The 25,266-nt window shown below is 34.3% G+C and overlaps 1 protein-coding gene across 1 annotated transcript in view; it reads right to left on the reverse strand.

The window, feature by feature from the left end:
- Positions 1-25,266, reverse strand: part of LOC122814254 (phosphatidylinositol 3-kinase regulatory subunit alpha-like) — a 2,697,787-nt gene that overhangs the window by 1,622,929 nt on the left and 1,049,592 nt on the right. Inside the window, exon 2 of the mRNA XM_044086851.1 lies at positions 8,849-8,980. Coding sequence (XP_043942786.1) covers positions 8,849-8,975 — 127 coding nt within the window. The 5' untranslated portion in view covers positions 8,976-8,980. The remainder of the gene's footprint in view (positions 1-8,848; positions 8,981-25,266) is intronic.

Consider the following 25,266-nt stretch of genomic DNA (forward strand, 5'->3'; position numbering starts at 1 on the left):
TGTATACATGGTCCTAAAATGTGTGGGGCGTATGGTTTGAAAATAGCCTAAAGGTAAACTTAATCTGCCACTGGCCAGATACATTTTCTATAAATGTGGGTTTCAATGCAGTTTGAATGAATGTGAGTTGCAAGGGCAGAGAAGATCACTGCTCATGGTAAGTCTGTTTTTATTGTGAGACTGTATTGTTATGTTTAGCAAATGGCTATCAGTGTTTGTGCTATAAAATTAGAAATAAAAAGTTTTAACTGTCGCTAATCATTGTAGAAGTAAAGAAGAAAGTATGCACACTGACAGCTTGAAAACTGTTTATAGTCACTAGGGAGAAATAGCCAAGTAATGGGACACTGCAATGGCTGGGGGATGTTGTGGTGATGGGGGTCCAGATCCATTATCCTGCCTAGGGCCCCATTTGACCATGATCCAGCTCTGACAGACTTCATTCAAATTTGATTGATGCTTTTTAAGAGATCACAAGTTTTCCTCTGCTTATTTATTTGAGTTTTTATGGTGTAAAACCTTCTGTTCTTATGTACACTATTTATGGTATGAAAATGCTCAACTATATATTAAAACCTTGCTGTTTTGTCATATCATGGTGTTCTAAATTTTGTTAAACTACTCCTGCAAGAATGAATGTATACTAAATTGATGGATTCTCAATTAATAGAGGTTGTCAATATAAAATACAGCTTTTTGCAGTTTATGTTTTACTAAGTGTAGGAGATTTAAATTATTCAATCAAAGAAATAGATGAAGAAATTGAAAAGTTTTAAGAAGTATCACTGCTGAAGCTTAATAATAATAAAAACAAAATTTGTGTCAAATCAATTACTAGATAGTAAGTTTAAAGGTAAATATAAATATAACTGGGATGGAAAGAACTAAAATATTTATGAATAAAAATCTATCAAGATGTGAGTAAGATTATTAATAAGAATTTTGAAAAAAAGTAATTGAAGAAGTGTTACTTCTTATTAAAAATGGAATGAATGCTGGTTTTTTTTTACTTTTTAAAATGACTATATTACCTAAGATTATATATATTGCATTCAATATCTTTAATACCTGACAAAAAATTGTAAAAGTAAATGTAAAAAAAAAAATGTTAACTTTGTTCTTCTGGTATCATAAAAAGCTAAGAGTCGCTTATGCAAATCATATAAGATTATGGGAGTATGGTAGTATTAGCTTCCCAGATACAGAATCTTATTCTGTTGCTGCACATTTTAACCCTATTATACTCTGGATAAATTCAACTTACACTAGTCAATAGAAAGCCAATCAGGAAGAGAATGTACTAAATTCTTATCTTTATTAAAGATGATAAACAGAAATATGCAATAATTTTTTCATCTGGTTAAAAAAAATTACTTTAGAAGGAAATTAATTTCAGTCTTTAGACTCTTCATATATGAAACAAATCCTTAAAGCAGTTAAGAAATATGTTTTTAAAACTCCATTAATATTAAAATGGAAATTTTTGTGCTTTTCCATTGCACTTACCTCTAGATTTAAGGAAACTCAGAACAATGTTAAAATTAATTTACTAAAAAGAAATGGATTATTATTGTTATAATCTGATTGCTTTGGAAAAGGAAAAGCTAAGTCCTCACAGTATTTAATGAAAGAATGTAAGTTGGATGAATCTGCTAACCAATTAATAATGTAAGAAATTAAATGAATTTGTGGATAGTATGAGTAAACAGGAACATAATACTATTCCCCCTTTATATGAATATATGAATGCTGTTACTGAAGGTAGATTGACATACAAAGGAAGCTTACCAAAGTTATATAAGTTAATTATAAATAATAATTTCAATACAAAATTTTGGAACTTTTTATATAGTAGTGGATTGAGTGATTTAATAAATGATAAGAATAAAACTTTGTTATTTAAATCAGTTAGTCAAACTTCTTTGAGTTTTTACTGGACCGTTTTTATGTGGAAATATATAAATAGAGTGTTTGTTACTCACTATAAAATCTCTAAGTTTAGTAAAATGACTTATTTAGTTTGTTGGAGATGTGGTAAAGATGTAAAAGTTGATTGGACACACATGTTTATGGATTTTGAAAAACTAAATGCATGTTGGGAAGACATACGTGTGTTTTTAAGGAGTTATTGGTCTGATAATTGTTCTTTAACTAGATCAGTAATACTAATGAATGTTCCACTTCCTGTAACTGTAAAATAGCCAAAGAGCAGGCATTGTTGGGCTCTCTTGACAGTTGCTAGAAAAGTTACTACAAAAGACTGCAAATCTAACTTAGTTCTTACATTCAAAAAAATTAAATTTTACAGCAATACTATGTACAACTGATAAAGAAGTGATCAGAATAAGACAATAATTTATACTAAGACTTTTAGTGGCTGGGATAGCTTTGAAATGTCACTATTGAAATGCCAAGAGTCATAATGTGTTGATTGTATAAGGATATCTTGATGATTCAATGTATCCTTATCACTGTATAGTAATATGTGATGTTGAATTTCTTCCTTTCTGTGTATATATTGCAAATATGTTAAATTACTAAAATGTTCTTAAAAAATGAACATATACTGGTGGCATAGAGTTAGCTCCCTTGACTCATATCCTTGGAGCTATGCAGGAGTGAAGACTGTCCTGCTGGTGTAGAAAGAATCATGAACACTGCATGACTCTATTGCAGTCTGCTGTAAATTTAATTCATTCTCTCAACAAAAATCAAGAGTGGAGGAAAAAAAAACAAGAAAACTCCAAACCACCTAGGATGTTTGTCCAGCACCCCAGGGCTCACCTTAACCTGCAGTCTCTGTCACCAGCTGCAATGGAAAAATGATTTGGCCAGAGTAGCTGGATAGGCTGAACTACTGAACTGGTTGCTGAGCTTTAAGGACCTAAGACTATATATATATATATATATATATATATATATATATATATATATATATATATATATATATTAGAAAATTAGTGCTTTCACAATACAAAGTTACTTCTTCAGACCATTAAAAAAATACGTTAAATGCATGGCCTTATATAGCTAAAACAAATGACAGCATATCCAATAAACTGCAAATAACAATTAAAAGGTCAATTTAAAAATCAACTATGCATTATTAATAAACCTAGCTAACTAACCCATCAATCACAGAATAATGTGAAGTCTTGTTCTATCAAAAGCAAGTAAGAGACTCTAACATCCAATTAAAAAACAATACAATCGATGACATGATTGGTCAGACCTGCCGTGGATAAAGCTACTATGCATGAAGTAAATGACCAACAATCAAATCAAAATACATTCAAAAATGTAGTTATCATCAGATAAAATCTAATCTAGTTCACTCCTAACTGAAATTGTAGTGTGACCTCTGAGTGAGAATATAAAAGTAGGGGTGTGTGGGTGGCACATCCCCCCAAATGGGGGGTGCAGGGGGGCTTGCCCCCCTGCATAAAAGAAGATTTATTGTTTTTTGTTTTTTTTTTTCGAACACACTTTAACAAAAGCGCTTTTTCAGTGAAAGCACTTTTGTTAAAGTGCATTCGGTTATTGTGGATTCTGACTATTGAACTTTCGTTCAATAGTCCTAGATCCATATATATATATATATATATATATATATATATATATATATATATATATATATACATATATACCAACTCCGTGATCGCACTACTGTGGAGAAAAGGGAAAAGTTCTGTACTTATCCATTGTGCTTCAGGCTACTATTTCATTACCCTTAATGAATTCAGTGAATCACTGAAGCGAGTTTCGCTGGTTACGGGTCGATGATTAGGTGTTTTGCCAAAATGCCATTTTGGTGACCTAATATGTATAAGCATTTGTTAATGCCAAATGATGGCTTGGATAGCATTAGTGACATTACATTAGTTTATGATGTCAAGGTGTTTTTTAATTATTTTACATTACTGACTTAATAATATTGTTGTTTATTTGGAAAATGAAAGATGATAGCTTTAGGCAAAATGCAACATTAATTAATTAATTTATTCATTAATTCTTGTGTGACTGAACAATGATTTTGAGGAACAACTAAAAATGAAGTTAGAAATGGTGATGAGATATTTATTTATTTTATTTAACATTTGTTTACCATAAAGTCCAACTTGGAATGAAGCCAATGAGGCCCGGGGAGAAATGCTCCAGACACATGTCTTTGTAATGATATCCTGTTTCCATTGTTGAATTTGTAACAGCTTAATAGTAGCATAAGATACCCAACAGTGTACAATGTATCCTATGTTGTGCATTGAATAAAAATGCAGACTGGCTCTCATGGAAAAAATAAATAAATAAATATTTGCAACACATTTTAGAAAAACAAAAAGAAACTGCTAAGGCACTAGATTCAATGTTATATCCCCATGCTATGCAGTACTTTGAGCAGCTTATTTACAGTGAATTGGATTCCGCTTTTATAATGCCAGTTGATACTCTACTTTTTGCAGATGGAAAAACTGTTATAATAAATATACCAAATACAAACAAATCTGCAAAATAAACTTCATTGCTAAACTAATAACAAACAGCAGCAAACAGCAAAAGATACTGCTGAAAAGTGAATGAAAAATCTTATTAACTTTAAGAACATTGACTGAGGCCCAGATGACCAGAAAATGATTAATAATCAGAGCAAAGGAAGAGCTTGCCAGGATGGGTGGCTTTCAGCAGCCAGTGCTGGAACACCAAACCAAGGAGAAAAGAGTCAACCCAAACCACTGCATGGGTGACACCCAGTGGTAGCTGGTGGAAGGACATTAGGCAGTAAGCACCAATGACCTCTCTGCTCATCAAACTGTGCAGGTGTAGTATCCACCAATCAGCTCATACATGAAAAAATATATGCCTCATGAGAAGCAATGGGAGTGCCAGCATGACAGACTGCTGCAAAAACATTGATAATAATAATAAGAAAATATCCACCTCATATCTTTGTCTGTCTATCTGAATGACAGCCCTTCTGTCCCCTTGGATGTTGCCCATCATCAACCACTTATAGGTATAGGCCACACTGGCCAAGGTTCTACTGGAAAGTAGGACTCCCCATTCCATGAGATGAGATGATATGAGCTGGAATGTGTGGAAAGAGACCAGATTGATGACATTGTTGATGTAGGTCTCTTAATTATGGTGGGCATGATAAGGAAAATATTGCATTTGTTTGTCCATTACACCTAGTTATTATGACATATTTGTGCACAAGGTATATAACATATACTGCAGTGCATATTGCTATATCAGTGTCCTTTAACTTTATATGAGAAATTAGATGTCTGCAGATGTATAGTCTGAACATTACTCTGTACATGTACTTGTGCACATCAGCCTTGCACAGTCATGTGTTTTTACTCATGTGGCCAGTGCAGAATGAAAATACTGTTTAATGAGTGAAAGGACTCTCTGCATACCCTCACTTTATGCATGGCTAATGAGACTAGGTTTGTTTTCTAAACCCTCCCAGTTCACCTCCTTTTTCATACATGTTATGCCCTTGTCATACCCCATATTTGGTGTATGCCTATCCCCATTTGTCTTGCTTGTGCTGCATGTTCACTTATGCATGCAGCTCTAATTACCATATTTGCTCCTGGCCAATTTTGACCCCTGACCTTTTCCTGTCACTCCCTTATGTTCATATGGAAAAATGAGGCAAAATGTTTCCTGCACCCTTGATTTTTTTAAGTTCATAGGTTCTTTGGATAGTACTAAGTAATCAGTCTCAAAATCATTGCAAGCCTTGCCAATGACCTGCATTCAACATTTCCTTCCAGTCTCAACTGAATTCAGTATAGACCAGGGGAGAATTTCAGGCTGTTCATTCAGTTATCTAGGTTTACCTTGTAAGGTGACATTGTGTTTGATGTGTAGTGAAAGTTTGTTCATGAGGTGGAGGATACACTAGGATATTAATCTATTACCTCATTGTGTTTTATTTATCTGTTGATGAAAGTTTAATCCATTTAATCAGGTATGCAAATTAAAATTTTCTCCATAAATGAATAGAAGGCCAAAGAAAGTTGGATCTTTTATGTCTCAAAAGGCTTATCACAGATCGGCAGAGAGGCGTCTATAAGATACTGAGTACCAAGTACTGAGATAATGTGTTCTTTTCCTTTAATGCTAATGTGGTTTACTATACTACAGCCTTCCCATTTATGTTTGACACCCCTGCTCCTTGTGGTACCTGCTTTGTGCATTGTGATCCCCACAGAATGTGCCCAGTACTAGTGAAGCATTTTATACATCTTATATGTTTAATTTCTGTTCTGCTTGTGATTATTTGGTCTTTGTTGACTATTTAGCTGAAATACTACTTTATCTTTTATACAGTGTGCACTGTTGTACACTTCTGCACATCTTCAAATATAACATTTTGTAACTGACATCCTGTTGCATGTGTTATGCATACGGAATGTGTTCCCTAATTAACTTGTAATTTCAGACTCTGTTTCTGGAGATGCCTGTTTCTCCCTGCTTGGTGCTGCAGCATTCTGTACAGACCACCTTTCTCTTGCATTATGTAGTGAAGTCAGCAGTTGTGCACAGCAGTTAGTTTGCAGCGAACGCCTTACACAGAACTACTCAGATGTATTAGAAATCTGATGCAGTACCTCAGGGACCTCTAGTGATGAAGGATTGCTTGTAATTAAACAATGCCTTTTTTGCGAACCTTCCTGAAATCTCTAGATCTTTGTCAGTGTCTGAGGACTGTCACTGACTGATGTTCTTACTCTTAAGTAATGCACATGTATTTTCATGTTACTTTGGTAATGAACTTCTGAACTTTTCATGTTGTGTGCTTTTATTGTGCTGTAGATGTATTTAGAACTTTTTTCTCCACATCTCCAAAATTTTCACTCAAATCAGACACGTCTCATAATCTTTGTCTTAAACCATAAGTGAAAGCTGGCCTTCACGTGGTCATCTTTAGTCATGTTTAATGCAAAAGCAGCATAAGTGTTAAACTTAGCTGTCCAGCTTTTCCCCAAGTTAAGTGTGTCATAGTCACCGTCAAAGAGAATTGTCAGTTACACATTTCTTGCTATAATTTTCTATTACTGTAGATAAACCACGTCTTTTCTGCTCCTTGAATCCTATATGTTATATATTGCATTATTCAGTTTTGCTTTATGAACTAGTTTTTTTAAAAGAAAATTCACTGTTCTTTTGAGGTTCCTGCTTGAGTTCAATTTGATAACACTGGCTTCAAGATTAATTGCACTAATAGCATAAAAATAAATAAAACTAACTTTTCAAAAGATTTATATTTTTAAAAGTAAGTCAGACCTTTTTATTTTCATCTCCAATTCAATACTCCCATATCTAACAGTCTTCTTTACTTCTCTCAAGGTTAATACAAATGTGTTATTAGACAAAAACAGAGAAATAGCAGTAAGCATGATACAGTTGCAAATTTAAACAGGCAGACTTTTAAAGAAGACTCAGTAATCTGATGTCATACTTTAGTAAAATAGAATAGATGATGCTCAAAAATTCTCTACAGATTTACATGACTACCTCTTCTAAAATAAATAGATAAATAAACAACTAAATTAGTAAGCTCCCTTTTTTAAATTGGTTATAAATTGTAATTACCAGAGAGGATTGGTGGTTAGGTTTTTAAATGAAAAATTATCTCATTGCTGAGATGCCAGTAGGAGCATAAAGCACCCTCATGGCTGATTGGATGATGGTCCCTTAGAGACTTGATGGTTGAGAGACAAGGGGAAAAACCAATACAAACAAAGCTCTTATTCCATAGCACTATATAATAAACCACCAATGACACAAAGTAGATGGATTCACAGCTCAGAGGGTATGTAGTATTAACGTTATATCCTACAGCTCACCACCAATCAGCCTGATACTTATACCACCTTGACTGACACCCCCTTTATCAGAAAGCAAGTCAGCTGTAAAATATGACTTCTAGGGGGTCTATATTAAATTGTCGCAATGGCATTGCAGCGAATGCCATTTTGCTGACATAAAGAGCGAAATGCTCAAACAGCAAAAGCTCAGGTCAGCAATTTTTTTTCCTAGGGGGGAAAAAAAATCATTTGGCATGAGCCATGACATTGCCCTTTACTCCACTGTAGTGTGATCTCGGAGTTGGTATATTTAGTTAGAGAGGGTGTGAAGGGCACAGCCCCCCACTTTAAAATGTTTTAACTGGTGTGTTTTGTTGGTCTACCTGGGGATTCGCTGTTTTGTCATTTCGGTTTTTAAGTGTTGGCAAAACGGCATTCGCTGTAATGCCATTTCGACAATTTAATATAGACTCCTTCTAGGCACTATAGTGTGAAACTCTGCAGTCAGTATGCATATTTGGGAAGTCTACCATGGGTTAAGTTTCAGTTCAAATTTTATCAGCAACATATTGCCATATTGTTATTTAGGGAGTGTGGGTGCCAGACTTAAAGTGGCCTCATCATTTTTTTTACTCCATACCATTTACCCCCATCAGCTTCAGAGCATCATATAAAGTTTATATGGGAATATAAAAGAAAGAACTATCTTCTGAGGACAATGTTACATGATCTACATGAATGAACATGAAGGCACAAAATGCGTAATGTGCTGAAAAGGCTTTCTTTCTTATTTGTTAAAAATGAAGGAATGAATGATTTGTCCATTGTCCTTTATTGTTTAACTGATATACTTATGTGCTATAATGTAACTATATAAACCATAATAAACTATATGTGGTGACTGCAGAGTTGTGACTGCCACATATAGGAAAGAACAAAACATAAAGTAACTCAGAATGTGCAATAGCATCAGCTGGCTCCATTACAACTCATTCCCATTATAACTTAATAATGGTATAATTTACCTTGTGCAGAGCAGACTAATTCATTGTAGACAGATGAAGAGATCAAAGGTACAGGCAGCTCCAGGAGGTATTGTTTCAGTATCTCGGCTATGGTATGTATGTCAAACTTATCCATATCAACAGACATCAAGTCTAAAAAATAAAGCATTAAATATGTTTATTGTAGTATCCATTGCATCTTAGTTGGTATTTGCAATCAAGGAATAAAAACTTTGTCTCAAGATATGATTATCAGTGATTGACATCTGATATAGTATATTATAAGTTGGCATCAATTGTAAGCTATAAATACAGACTACTGAAAATGCTGGAAATCTTTTGATCATGAGTATATTTTTGTAAAGCAAACAGAGAAATTATTGAGCAGTTGCATTCATAATATAATTACTTCAGCTTATTGAGGCAAGCAAGTTATTGCCATTTTTTCTTTCATTATAATGAGTAACACTTTTACTTCATTGATCCCCTTAACAATAAGAGGAGGCATACTGATTATATGCATCTGTCAGCCCTTCCTTTAAACATCAGCTGTGATACATTTCAATACTTCTGACTCAAGTTTGAACTCATATTCTACCAATACAAAAGCATCATGATATGGAAGTTAAACCAATTATAACCAGAGTGATTCTGTTGACTATGTTGCATCAGCTTCTGGATTAATTCTGAATGATCAGTTATAAATAAACAGTGCATCTGCAGAATACACTAAACTAGTCTATACATTTTGAATGAAACAAGAACACTGTTTTTATCAGAAGTGCAGATAAAAAGGAAAACAGGAAGATTTTACCACTAGTGATATGGAAGTCTTATGGTATCACCAACTTTTGAATGCTAGCACAGTTGCTAACATAATTTCACATTGCTGTGATATATTGACAAAGATATTCTGGAACTATCAAGGTAGCTGGATAATTTGATAAGTCAGAGTTATAATCTATCTGTTTGAGCACTTCAGTTCTACCGTTTGTTCCATTGGCATCATGGCTGAAGGAATAGGCCTGAGGAGCAAGAAAGGCCTGTCAGTCAAACAGAATGATGCAGTCACATGACTTCTCTTAGCTCGGGGTTGGGAGGTTTTGCAACTTTGTATTGCTTGTACAACCACTGTTGGAGTATACAAGCCTCAGAAGTAAAGACCCAGTTTCAGGGCAGCACGTTTGCAACTTTGCCTGTGTATTATATAAGTAACATTTTACATCTGTTACCAGGTTTTCCCTCTTCCAATACTCATCTATCTATCTATCTATCTATCTATCTATCTATCTATCTATCTATCTATCTAGCCATCTTTTAGGTATTCTGAGATCTCACATGACTTAACTAGAGCAAAGTTAGTTTGCATTGTTCATTAAGCACACATAGTTCATTAAGCACACATATTACACAATGTGCTACCTCAGTTTGATAAAGAAAACAAACTTTAAACAGGAGAATTCCATAAATAGTTGAGAGTTGTATTTAACCAATGAAGTTAAAAAAGATGTTTACAAATATTATCACGTCACAATGCATTGTTGTTGCTAGTAATTGAAACATTTAGTCTGAAAGTGCTGTTTGGTCACCAAAAAATGAAAAAAAGTCTGGCATGGGTGTAGCTGTGGGCTACACCACCACAACCCCCAATTATATTTAGCTATGAAATGGGGAGGTTGACAATTGTGATATGATATAATGTTGTTGCCTTGTTGAATTCTGCCACAACAATTTGTTAGGCTTCTTTAGCTATTCATTTGTCCTTTGTCCAGCCGACAGAACACTAATATCCACCATAGCAAACATAGTGTCAATGTCCAGTAAGCAATGTATTAATATAGCAATAACCCACGCCTGGGTGTGGGTAATGCTAAATTTACCCACGGTTGGCATGGTTTGGTCCCGAGGGCGAAGCCCGAGGGACCAAACAAAGCCAACCGTGGGTAAATTTAGCATTACCCACACCCAGGCATGGGTTATTGCTATTATACCATGACATTATTTAAGAAAAGAAACTATTACTTTTCTTAAATAATGGCACAGTATAATGCCTGTTTGCTGCTCTTCCGCAGATGTCTGGCATCCGCGGCAGTTCTGGCGCGCAGTACATCAGAGCTGTGGGCAAAAGCAACAGAGAAAGCAAGATCTCCGTTGCTTTTTTTTAGTGTTTCGCTATGTTAAATGAGTTTAACATAGCGAGACAGTTTTAAAATAAGCAACGGACATAGATCTTGCTTTCTCCGTTGCTTTTTTTTAAAACACTGTCTCGCTATGTTAAATGGGTTTAACATAGCTTTAAAATAAGCAGCGGAGATCTCCGTTGCTTATTTTAAAGCTGTCTCGCTATGTTAAACCCATTTAACATAGCGAGGCAGTGTTTTAAAAAAACGAGTTATACTAATGGGAAAAGTCGACGGACCTTTTCCATTAGTATAACTCGATTTACAACAGGCATGCTGGCCAATCAGCGTGCACGTTTTGGGGGGGGCATGGTATAATTCATATTATACCATGTCCCCCCCAAAACGTGCATGCTGATTGGCCAGCGTCTATTAAATCGAGTTATACTAATGGAAAAGGTCCGGTCGCCCGGACTTTTTCCATTAGTATAACTCGTTTTTAAACACTGTCTCGCTATGTTAAATGGGTTTAACATAGCGAGACAGCTTTAAAATAAGCAACGGAGATCTCCGTTGCTTATTTTAAAGCTGTCTCACTATGTTAAACCCATTTAACATAGCGAGACAGTGTTTTAAAAAAAGCAACGGAGAAAGCAAGATCTCCGTTGCTTTATTTTAGTGTTTCGCTATGTTAAATGAGTTTAACATAGCGAGACAGTTTTAAAATAAGCAACGGGTTGCTTATTTTAAAACTGTCTCGCTATGTTAAACTCATTTAACATAGCAAAACACTAAAAAAAAGCAATGGAGATCTTGCTTTCTGCGTTGCTTTTGCCCACAGCTCTGATGTACTGCGCAGGCACGCAGTACATCAGAACTGCCGCGGATGCCAGACATCTGTGGAAGGGCAGCAAACAGGCATTATACTATGCCATTATTTAAGAAAAGTAATAGTTTATTTTCTTAAATAATGTCATGGTATAATAGCAATAACCCATGCCTGGGTGTGGGTAATGCTAAATTTACCCACGGTTGGCTTTGTTTGGTCCCTCGGGCTTCACCCTCGGGACCAAACCACGCCAACCGTGGGTAAATTTAGCATTACCCACACCCAGGCGTGGGTTATTGCTATATTACAGACTAGCTATTATCCTTTATGACTATCAATTTTTGACATCAGTATTTAACAGGACATTTACCTTTTGCTGTGGTCAGAAACATTAATGATTAACATGCATCTGTAATTGCAATACTTTTTGCAGTGATATCCATTTCATTGCTTCATTAAAACAGTAATGTCAAGAGAAATTATGTAACTTATGTGTTCAGGTTCTGATGCATATAGTGAAGGTAGTTCATTTTGTTGTATATTCTAAGAAATAAGTGCAAACAGTTACAAAAATGTAACTATACACCTGTTACTGTAAATTTACTGATCAGAGTTAATTATTTTAATTGAGTTATATGATGTCAAAGCAAGTTAGTCAAACTGAATATCTGGTAAAAACACTTCCTCAGAGTAAAGTCCACATGGCCTTGTTACATAATCCTCACCCCCAACGTCACCAGAAACTAATAGCAGCAATGTTGACCGTATACAAAGGATGAGCAACACGGCCTGCATTTTATCCATCTTCAAACATCAGTATAGCTACAACTAATGACCAGAAGAGATGGTAACAAAAAGAAAAGGGACACTTCAAGCAACTTGTCTTCTCAGCCTTAGATTTGCCAAGAATAATCAGAGATCCTGATTATGTTTCTAACAACTATTCACTGAGGCTTACCAGCTGTTGGATAATTGACAGAATATAATGCAATAAATTATGCATTTTTGGGTTTCAGGAAAGATGCATGAAAAAATGTTGTTTGATCCATGAAAATAATTTTGAGAAGATTATAAAAAGACAATTCTATTTTATTTTGCTCCTTCATTTACAGATAACAATTTTAAATAGCATGCTATTTTATATAATATATGTCACTGAATAGGTTTGGAACACCAATGGTTCTGAGGCATGTAGGATATTTCTCTATCAAGATATTATTGAGTGTGTGTGTGTGTGTGTGTGTGTGTGTGTGTGTGTGTGTGTGTGTGTGTGTGTGTGTGTGCGTGTGCCTTTGCGTGAGCCTTTGTGTATGCCTGTGGGTGCATGTGCGTATGTGTTTGTGTGTGCTTTTGTTTCAAGCATTGGTGGCTTAAATAAAATGTAAAAGCCCATGATGTGCCATACACTGGCAGCAGTTAAGTGTATATTGCAGGATGCTTATTTTACTGTGTCATTTCTTTATGAAGTGTTGGACCTGGAAATGTTTGCTCATTATTATTGCAATTTCTTATGTGACTTTAATCAAAAGGGATGGAAATCCATGTATCATTGTTTTTCGCCCTGTGTACATTCACATACATAACAGAGTTAAAAGGACCTCCCCAGTGTACATTCATGTATTTAGCAGATATACAAAGACCACCTCAGTATACATTCATGTATTTAACAGATGTACACAGACCTCCCCAGTGTACATTCATGTACTTAACAGATGTACACAGACCTACCCATTGTACATTCATGTACTTAACAGACATACACAGACCTTCTCAGTGCACATTCATGTACTCAGCTGATGTACATAGACCTCTCCAATGTACATTCATGTACTTAACTAATGTACATAGACCTCCCCAGTGTACATTCTTGTACTTAAAGATGTGCATAGACCTCCTCAGTGTACATTCTTGAGTTAACATATGTACATAGACCTCCCAAATGTACATTCATGTGATTAACAGATGTACTTAGACCTCCCCAGTGTGCATTCATGTACTTAACAGACGTACATAGATATCCTTGGTGTACATTCATGTACTTAGCAGATGTACATAGACCTCTCCAGTGTAAATTCATGTACTTAACAGTTGTACATAGACCTCCCCAGTGTACATTCAGGTGCTTAACAAATGTACACAGACTTCCCCAGTGCACAATTATGTAGTTAACTGTAATTAACAGATGTACACAGATGTCCTCCATGTACATTCATATACTTAGATGTATATAGACCTCCCTCCTCTCCACAATCAACTCCAATTAAACAGAAAGTTCAGTAAATTACTATAATTTAGAGTACAGTGAAAGCAATAGCTGTAAAGGTTATAACTGTACATATATGCAAACCCCCACTTCCAACAAAATCTTGTTTCAAGTAAACATACAAATTTATCAATGATGAAGTCTCAGTGTAACCAAGGAGATGAAAGCGCCCAACTGATTTATTGTTTTTATTGAGTAACTGTATTGGATTTATCTTTTGTATGTCTTAAAGCAGCTTGTCCATATTTCTGTGGTTTCCACTCATTTCACATACTTGGCAGTTCGAACCCTATATTTCAATGCTATTTTCTCTGGTTCCTGGTTTTTATATAGCATTTCCCACCAGATTCACTTTTGGTTAACTTTCTAAGTTTATATGATCAATATTTAAAATTTGTCCCTATTTTTGGGCATTTGTCCCCCCCATTATTTTTAGCTTTTTCCAAATTTCTTGTGTTGCATAGTTGAAAGGTATGGTTATGAGTGCTCATTGTAAGCACTGGCATTACTATCTTGAGAACTTAGCATCTTGTGATCCCCATCCATGTGTCCAGACAGTACCCCACCCCTGCCCTCATAGGACTGAGTCCAGCATGACTCTGGTATGTCCTAAGAAGTGTATGAATGGAGGCTGCAACTGATGCTTGATGTGCCACCATACTATGCATCATTGACACCATGGCATTGTCCCATCTCTCTGCCAGTGCGAAGTACTGTTTGAAATCATCATGCATACCCTGTAGGACTCTAACCATCTCTAGCTGACTCTCTGTTGCAGTGGTCTGAGCCCTAACTATATCATGACACATTTCCTGTTGTGCAGCCAATGCTTTGCATGTTTCCTGAGGTAGTTCAAAATAATTTCTGAACATAGCACCTCTTTGTAATGTTGTCACTGTGGGCAAAGTGGCCGTGCACTGCCTGCCTTCATTGTCAAACTGTTCTTCTTTGTGTGGAGAAACTGGTGTAGATTTTCAGATTTGTTCCAGGTGTACAAGCATGACTAGAATGTCAGCCTGTGTTTGACTTTGTGGCCCAGTTTCAGTTTCTGTAGAGTTACTAACATTGTGTGAGGTAAGAGAGCCTGCCATTACACTGGGTGACTGTGTGCCACTTCACTCAGGGTGCTGCATGAATACAACTACATCATCATCATCATCATCATCATCAACAGCAACACCCATTCTTCTGCTGACTTCAAACATATTTTTTGGCACAGTTTGTTTCTGATGCTGACTCTTTAAATAAAATCATTACAAAATATTATTAACATTGCAAGAGCATATGATATGGCATGTTTAAAAGGGGGTGAGTGGGACACTTACCATGCAATCTGCCTTCATTTTCATTAGCTGCTGATGTACAGGGTTGACCTAATAATAATGACTTCTGACATGCTTAATTACAGCAGTGTTTTTCACCATTCAATTTTAAACCAACTTTCAGGAGCTGATGAATGCAAATGCTGCTGCTGATGCAGACTTTGGTTTGATAGAACAGTGTCCACACCACATCCAATTATTCCCATTACACCACCTTCTGTATCATGAGGCAGAAATAAGCAAAAACCAATGTTAGCGATCAGTGGAACAACTGCTAACACATCAAACAAAATCCACTAAGATGCTGAAAAACCTCTGTGTCTTAGGAAAAACCACACAACTGCTCCAATCGGAACAACAGCAACAGCAAAATAATACGTTTGCAAAACGTGGAATAATTCGAACAGTGAAAATTAATCCAAAATTGTTGTAGATAAAAACGTTTAATAAGTCCAAAAACTCCAAAATAGGTTGGCTGAGTGCTTTCACTTGTACTATAACAAGTTTACCATTTCAGTGAAAACTCATATAAGTTAATTATTACATGAAGACAGATACCTAACTATATGAAAAAACAATGGCTTAACTTAATTGTTTGTTCATAAGCATTTCATGACTGAAATGCCACTCTCTACACCCTAGTTAGAATGCATGTTGGGGGATGAGAGTGGAGGTTACTTTGCTAAAAGAATGACCAGCATAGAGGACATGTTGTTTTACTTCACTATTACTTACTATGCATCAGCCACAGTTCTGCAGTAAAGGAAATCCATGCTTCCCTGAACTGATATATTTCAGCCATTGCAATTCAGCTATTCCACAGAGTGTTACATGCATATTTTAAAACAAAAAAAACACAACTCATGTCATATTTTCTCTACTATCTTCCATAATCCAATAGAATATTAAGTAACGTATTGTAATAATATGCACATGTATACAAAAGTTAAAATGGGAATGAAAAAGAGGAATAAGAAATGCTTACCAGGAATATATACTTATGTGTATATGAGGAAAAAATTCAAATACAGACAAACAAGATTGTCCTTCTCTCTTTTGCTTATAGCTGAGGAAGAGATACAGTACAATAGCTAACAACATAAGAGACAAACACAATATCTAGCTGAATTATCTGGGATACAGTACAATAGCCACCAACAGAAGAGACAAACACATTTGGTAGAATCTACCAGTAAATATAACAGGTGTCCAAAAGGTATTTATTACTTAACTGCTCAAAGTACGTTTATTATATAGATTCAAGGTAACAGGAACAGTAATAAAACAATGGTTTTAAAACTGATTTCAGTAGTACTCCTGCATACAATTATGTTGTTATACTTTGTTATGCTATACTATTTTTAGCTCAAAAAAATGCAACTAAAGATTTCACTGATGAGGATAAATGTGTGTTATACTCTGATTTGTTACCTTGATTAATTTCAATATTTAATTATTTCTTATTTTTGAATTGTTGTCTGGGTAGTGTAAAGTCTGTAAAGTACATAATTAAAAATACAGCCCTTCAGAAGCGAAAACCCTTGCCATTTCAATTAATCTCAAGTATGCATAAGCACTATTCTTATACTTTATTCCCAGGTATATAAGCACTTCCCCAATTACTAATCCCAATTATAAGCATAAGTTTACTTCACTAAAGATACTTTTACACAGTGTTTTACTGTGCTGTTACATTTCATTAAAATGGTATTGAATGGATTTATTATGCATTTTGTGTTTTGTCTAGCCACAGCTTTATTTCTCTTCTTTTCTTATTTTGCTTATGCTAGGGACAGATCACCCTCTGCCTACCTGAGGACGTCCTTGCAGGGTCAGAGTGGAGGTTTGGGTCCTGCCAGCACTGTGGCATATGTCAGCCAGGCAAGCCTTGCAGAAAGGGGAAATCAGAGTTTGGTGCGTGCTAATAGAGTAGTGGACAAGAGAATTCAGAACCTCTCTTCAGCATGCAGAAGACATGCTTACCCAGTTTATGCTGACCAGCTTGCAAACACATCCTTACCCATTCAACATTGGGGTCTTCCACTGCAACATCATCTGGTAGTGGATGTGTTTGAGGCTTTGTGGACTGAGATTACAGCTGGCACTTCTCCAGTCCCTCTTCCCTTATAATTTGTCCTTCACCCCTTCCCTATTTCTAATGCACACTAACCTCTTATAAAACAAATTTGAAAAAATTGGGGGGTCTATCCCCTGACAAAAACATACTGCTCATCCTCTCCCATCTCCTCCAACTTAAACCATCTTGATATTTCCCTTCTGTGCTTATCTCACTGTTTGATCTCCCCTTTTTCAATCTGTCTTATCATTCTAATTCTATTCTGTAATGAAACCATCGATATCCACAAAGCGTACCCCTATATGAAAAACTTATAACCACTTTCCTTAAAAAAAAAACTCTTAACTGCTACACAGTGTGCAGCTTTTCTACAATGTTTTTAGTGTGACTGGATTCATTTTCTTGACTCTGTTTTGTATAAAGTTAGATCTATTGTGTTACTTGTGGAGTTATGGTTAAATCTTCAAAAGTGCATTGGTTTTAATTTTGGTCCTTCTCAGCATATCACTTTTATACCTGATAAAATAAATGTTTTAAATGTAACTCAGATGGATGTAAAAGATGCTATAACATATACTGAAAAGATTAGGTAGAGTTTTAATTCATTTTTGATACAGCGATTCTTAACACATACACAGGTATCTCATCATATTATTTCAGTGATTAAAATAATCCAATATAACATCTAAGAACATCTAACTCACCAACATCTCCAAATGACTTATGTTCTTGTAAGAAGCTGAACTATTAAACCCCCCCAAAAAAAAAACTAAATCACTAGTTAAGTCAGTAATAGAAACGTACAACTTATCTTCATAATTTAAAAACACCAAATCCTACGATATATGAAGCACAAATCCGAACTAAAAACATACAAAGGTAACAACTCAGTAAGGGAATGTCTCTTTATTTAGCACTTTTGACCAAAGTCTTCATTATTATAAAAAAATCCTTTCCGTCCACACTTAAATTTCAATTAACAATATCCAATGAAAACCTTCAGAGAACATCTCAAAATTCTTATGTCACCCTGCACAGATAACATTTATAAAAGTGTTTAAAACATTTAATACATGCCTTCATGTTATATAAAAGAATTGATAAATTCATTTACTGCATTACACTTAAGAAATGCATGATTTGGTACTCCAGAAAAAACAGTACATTTCATTTATACTTTCATATAATATAATACTGATACTTTAGTTGACATTTTTGGGTCCTAATAAAAAATCCTGCATAAATTTGTGTTTATTACATAAAGATAATCTTGCATGAAGCTCTCTAAAATATTACTATCTGACATCTCCAAAGCAGATTCTTCTTAAGTGTTTTTGATATAGCATCAGGACAACCAAAAGACTGTAAACTGTAAAAATAGAAACAACTGTATCATAATATCTAATAAAATTGAAAGCACTCAATTGCAACAGCACATAATAAATCATCTGCATGTACTACTGTTGTGATAAAAATTAATCTTATTTTAGCCATTTATATATTAACCTGATTTATGACTGTAAAAAATAAATGCATAATAAAACTTGGCTTAATGGACAATGTTATCCTATGCATTTTCTCTCTCTCTCTCTCTCTCTCTTTCTAGATATATATATATATATTTATATGTATAGGTCTGCCTATAAACAATCTCTTCCAGTAATGCATGGTTTTGTACAATAATTCACATCTTCAACCAAATGCAATGTCTTTATTTTGATACACAAAGCACATAATATATGCAACAATCATTCAAAAGAAACAGAAATCTAAGCTTTTTGTATAACCAATTTACATAAAATTCCATATTCTTCTTTTTGATAGACACTTCTAATATATGTGTTTATAATCACAGATACTCCTGATATTCACTCAAGTTACAAGTTAATCTGCGCATTTCATAAGGTAAATATACTGTCAATAGTGCTTTTTGGTATTTGTTGAAATATATAAGTAAATAAGTTATAACACAGTTAAGGAAGTAGATTAGTCTCCAATTATCTTTTTCTTTATCTTTCAATATTAAAAGTATTAAAGACACATAAATAATTTTCTCATTTTAACTGGTACTCCCTGGAATGCCTGTTTATTAAACAAAATAATTGCAAGATATATTTGCTAATGTATTTATCTTTTTATTATAAAAATAGGATATCCCTTCTCCCCTGAGAAGACTAGGTTGTACCTTCATAAGTGTTATTTTCAGTTCCACAGTTAAAAATGGTTTATTACACATTATACAAAGGCCAAGTGCAAATTCATTTTGCTAAGAATTGTCATCTGCAGTGGTTTTCTATGGTTTCTATCTGTTATACTAATTGAGATATATATGTAACTATAAACCCATTTTCAGTAATAATTCCCATCTCCTTATTATTCCTTTTTCTTCTGTTAGAGAAATTGGTAGTATCTGTTCCCCTGATCTAGCATTTTTAAGGTTCAAGTTATATAGCCATACAACTATTTTTGCATTATATTCCTGCAACTTCTTTATAATAAATGGTATTTTTCTTTGTAAAAAAGCTTTATCTTGTTCCCATAATATAATTTTTTGCTTTTCCAACTCTTTGATTTTCCCTCAGCTCAAACGCCATTTATATTTCATTAATACTTTTTTTTAAAGAAAACCACCGCCACACTCAAGATATGTAACCAAATTTTAAATCCGTATTCCTTCTCTAAACTGTATCAAGTAAAGTTTCATCTAACATTGTAAGACAAGACTTTTATATGTTATGTGCCATAAATAACCACCTGAAGGTTATGTATTTCAGCTGTCTGTCTCCAAACAGGTCTATGATGATTTAGGGCCCGAAAAACATTTCCCTACAATCTTGATTTCTCCTTCATGCAGATTATTACATGGAAACATATAAGCTATTCATGTAGTCAAATTATTTGATTTATAAACATATGAATTCAGGTTTAGAGAATACAGAGTTTGTTCTGAGTATATCCATGCATTTTCTCATATCAACATAAACATAAAGCAACAATAAATACATATACAAATGCATATAGAATAATTAGTACATATCAAAAATGAAAATAAATATAAAAAAATATAAAAATATAAAAATTAAATGAAGCAAGGAGTTGACCTTGCTTCATTTCATTGTTACAATTTTATATTTGTTGTTTTATGTCTATTTTATATAATTATATGCTCTGTTGCTTTAATTTTTATAAGCTCTTTAGCTGCTAACATGTGATTGGCTTAAGGGTATTTGAACTGTGTATATATTGCAGTGGCTCATTCTCTCTGTGTCTATGGACTGATGAAGCAGTAGTGAAAGCGCTTACCAAGTTTTATCTGTTTGGCAACTAAGTTCTATTTGTTTGATAATACATATGTTTCTACTTCACCCAGTGTGTTACTCTGTTGGCTTTGTTCTGTGATTATCCCATTTTTCTTCCAACAATGTATTTATCTAAGTCTGTGCAGTTCCATAGTTTTTATTCTCAAATAGTATTGAAGAAAAAACTGAAAAATGGCAAAGTATATTTCTTATTTTCCCTCTGACTTCTCAAGAATGGCTATTTCAGCAAACATAAATGATTACAAGTGGTTATTTAAGTTAAATTTCATGGCTGGGTAGGTGACTAATGCTTTGAATGTTGAAGCAGGATAACAATTACTACATGCAATCTGTGAAGTGTCTCTTGCTGCCTATGCAAAAGAGATGAATGCAACTACTATGTCATGCAAGAACATTAATGTAGGGATAGATCTCATTAAATTGGATTGTGTGCCATGGAGCCCTGATGGTTTGACTTCCCATTTTATGGAATATGGATGTGCATGTATTTGGTGGAAGAGATGGTGAATTATTCATAAGACATTTCTCAGTTGGGCTAGAATATAACTAGAGAGTATGTTGTTTTATAGAAACAGAAATATGGGTGAGTGGCTATCTTTCTGCAGTGTTCTTTTTCTTTTGCAGACTTCTTGAATACCTGATGTTTGTAGGTGTGTGTGTGTGTCTTTGGAAATGTGATTGTGTCAATTAATTGGTTAATATTAAAGTATGGATAGGTCAGCATTAGGCATTATAAAGTTGTACATACTTATCTTACACAGGCCTCACTCAGAACAGACATTTACTTATGACATTTATGGAGAGTGAGTTTAACATTTAGGTTTATCTTTGCTTAATATATGTGCAGAAATGCATAATCATACTTTATACAATCCTTAGTAAAACTATTTAAATATGTGAATAAATGAACTGTTTAGGCTTAGTCTTACATAAGAGAATTAGTAACAGAGGCATGATTCACCATTCTGTTAGAGATGCATATTTCTTATGATTTTAAGAATAGCTTGTCAGTTTGACACATTCTAGATATGTACTTATGCTGTTAATATGCTGTCACTTGTTACATCCTTCACATCTATTTCAATTTTAAAAACAAGAAGAAAAGACTTAGAAGAAAAATCCAAACCCCATTTAATGGAGTGTGTTTTGATAATATGGATATAAATAAATAACATGGCATGTAATGGTGAATAATACATTTTCTACACTTCAGCACATTGTTTATAAAGGGCTGGCTTACTTGTCCATAAATGATACACATTATTGAAGTACACAAAGACAATCTGATATAAAAACTTAACAAAGAATAACAACATAAAATGCATATACATTGAAATATTTCATATGCTGCAGTAGAATATGACAAGTTGAATGTCTCTGTGCCCTTTTTCAGTGGATGTCAGAGGAGAAAAGTTCAGTTTTAGAGACATCACAGAGATCATTTGCATTATTTTATTCATGAGCAGCAGTTCTATTATTCAGATATCCTTAACATCAATTACATCTATTAAAAAGTTTTGAGTCCAAATAACAGTTAAATGTATTATATATGAATACATTTTTTTTAAATAAAGAGTTAAAGCAGCCCAAAGAAAGGAAGGAGGTGAGAAGGCATACAGAAGATAAACTTATATTATATTAGCATCAGTTTACCAAGTACAGATACAGAGCCATTCATCTGTCAGGTGCTGCTTCAATTGGCTGTTAAAGTCTTTCAGGTTTCAAATTGTTTGGAGTGTGATTGTATTCCAGCTTTTAGCAATACACTGTGAATACATGTATCAGGCTAGTGTAGTTGTTTTATGGAGAGGCAGTGATTTTGGTTGGTTGTAAATTTGGATTCTTTATTCTAGCAATGCTTTAGTTTGGCTGATAGAAAGGAGCTGAGATTGGTTAGGATAGGTGAGGTATATATTAGAGGGTGGAGTAGAAAAGAAGTGGCTATGTTTTGTCTGTGTCTATATTATGAAAGCGAAAAACCCTATGAGCGAATACCAAACTATCGACCCCGATACCGCAAAACATGAAAATCCCGAACGCACTAAACAGCGAAAAAAAAAATCGAACTGTCATAGTCGGCCAACCCCACCACTACCTATATACTACCTACTCAAATAAAATAAATAAACCACATACATACACTAAACAAACCCTACTTCTAACTTAAAGTAAAGAACAAAACCCTATTTCTAACCTGACACTAAACTCCACATACACAACTAACTATCCACTTTCCTTAACCCATCCCTAGCCCTAAGGTCCGTTACTACGGCACACGTCCCCTACAGACATACACCCAAACAAAACAAATAATCCACATACATGCATATAACAAAACCCTACCGCTAACACTACTAAACCTCACATACAAAATTATCTATGCACTATCCTTAACCCCTTCCTAACCCTAAGGTCTGTAACTACTGCACATTTCCCCTACGAAAATATACACAAACAAAATAAATAACCTACATACATATATTTAACAAAACCCTCCCTCTAACCCTACACTGAATCTAACATCCATTACTTATCTAAGCACTTACCTTAACCCGCACACTATCCTAAACTCCGTAACTATCCAACACTTACCTTATGCAGCTAATCCACAGATGGACCAACCATTAAAAATTGACATTTCCATTTTCGTGGTTTTTGACTTTTGCTCTAAGTCCACTTCGCGCTATACGGTTCGATGTTTATGTATTCGCGCAAACGTCTTTTTGCTCTCATAATATAGACCCGTTTTGTCTAGCAGAGTAAATAAGGTAGTGTTTTACTCTGTAGAGGCATCCTAGCTTTTGGTGTGTCTCGTCCTAGCTTTTGGTTTGTAAACATTAATATTTTAAATTGTTATAAATTTCTTATATCTACAAGAGCCTAAGATTAGATTCCTTTAGTGCCAGGTACCTGACTATATTCTAGGCAAAGTCACTACCAGTGCAGTTTCTTAATGAGCATACAGATTCATTTTTTGCTTTGGGACCTCTCTTTCTTTTTATTTTTGATCATCTGTGCTGAAGGTACATAAGACTGGGGTGTGAGTGGCATGTCCCCCGCATGGAAGGTACAAGATAACTTGCCATCTTGTAGAAATGCCTACAGTTTGACATTTTGCTTTTGTGATATTTTGGACAGTCGTGCTTGTCAGTGTCATTCCTTGGCATCTTTTCATTTGGGGTTTCATAATGGAGCCATAAATGTGTTGCATACAATTAATACAGGAAAGGTAGGTGGATGAAAAATGATGTCTTATAAATGACGTAAAATGAAATAAAAAAAATATGGAGAAGAAAGATGGGAAAATAATTCATAAAATGAAAGAGATAAAACATTTGATGTTAGGGTATTGTAAGACAATGTAAGAGCTTAACTATCACAATTGTCTCTTTAAAAATTATTTAAAATATAAGGCATTATGATAATTTCCAACAATATCTTATACACATGTATACATATATTTATATAAATAGACAGATATGATTATCTTTTAATGATAAACTTTCAAATAAATTTGTCTAAAAAGTTGGCAATGTGAATCATTTAACAATAAAACCTTGAATTAATACTAAATTCATTGCAAAAGAAAATGAATGGTTTATATTTATGATCTCATGAAAAAAAAATGCACATACCCATGTATCCATGACAGGGGGCACTGCCCCCATACTGGCAGAACTTAAACATACTAACTTCATGATCACACAACAAAGGAGAAAGAGGATAACTCCTGAACTTATATTATAGTTACACTGCTGCAGTTCAGTTGTAATATGTGACCACTTCACCATATATATATCTATATATCTATATCTATCTATATATATATATATATATATATATCTATATCTATCTATATATATATATATATATATATATATATATATATATATATATATATATATATATATGGGTCTACTTCACATAATCAAACATCCAAATGTTCGACTTTCATATGGCCGAGACCATATGATCAAACATTTGATAATGTAAAAAAAAAGAAAAGAAAAACTAAACAATGCTAGCAGGGGGGCAGCCCCCTTCACCCCCCATGTGAGGGGATGATCCTCCCACAACCCCCATTATTTAAATATACCAACTATGAGATGGCACTACATTGCGGTAAAGAGAAATTTTCCCGTTCCACTCTCTATGGGGATTCCCATTCAGACTGTTCAAACTTTTAAAAGTTCAATCATCTGAATGGGACCCATATAGATTTTATATATATATATATATATATATATATATATATATATATATATATATATATATATATAAATCTATGTCTGCCTCTTTTTCAAAGAACAAAAAGGAAGAGCCAGCAAAACCAGACCCCATAAAAATAATTTATTGAATATATTAAGGACAGCAAAAAAGTGCACAAACCGGTTTCGGCTGGTATAAACAAACACAGCCTTCTTCAGTGTGAAACAAGTATACTTCAAGCATGCCTTTATATAGACTGCAAATCAATCTGATTGGTTATTTTTAGAATTTGTCATTCA

Source organism: Protopterus annectens, chromosome 10.part0, assembly GCF_019279795.1.
Source record: "Protopterus annectens isolate FY-2018-M chromosome 10.part0, PAN1.0, whole genome shotgun sequence".
NCBI classification, from domain to species: Eukaryota; Metazoa; Chordata; order Ceratodontiformes; family Protopteridae; genus Protopterus; species Protopterus annectens.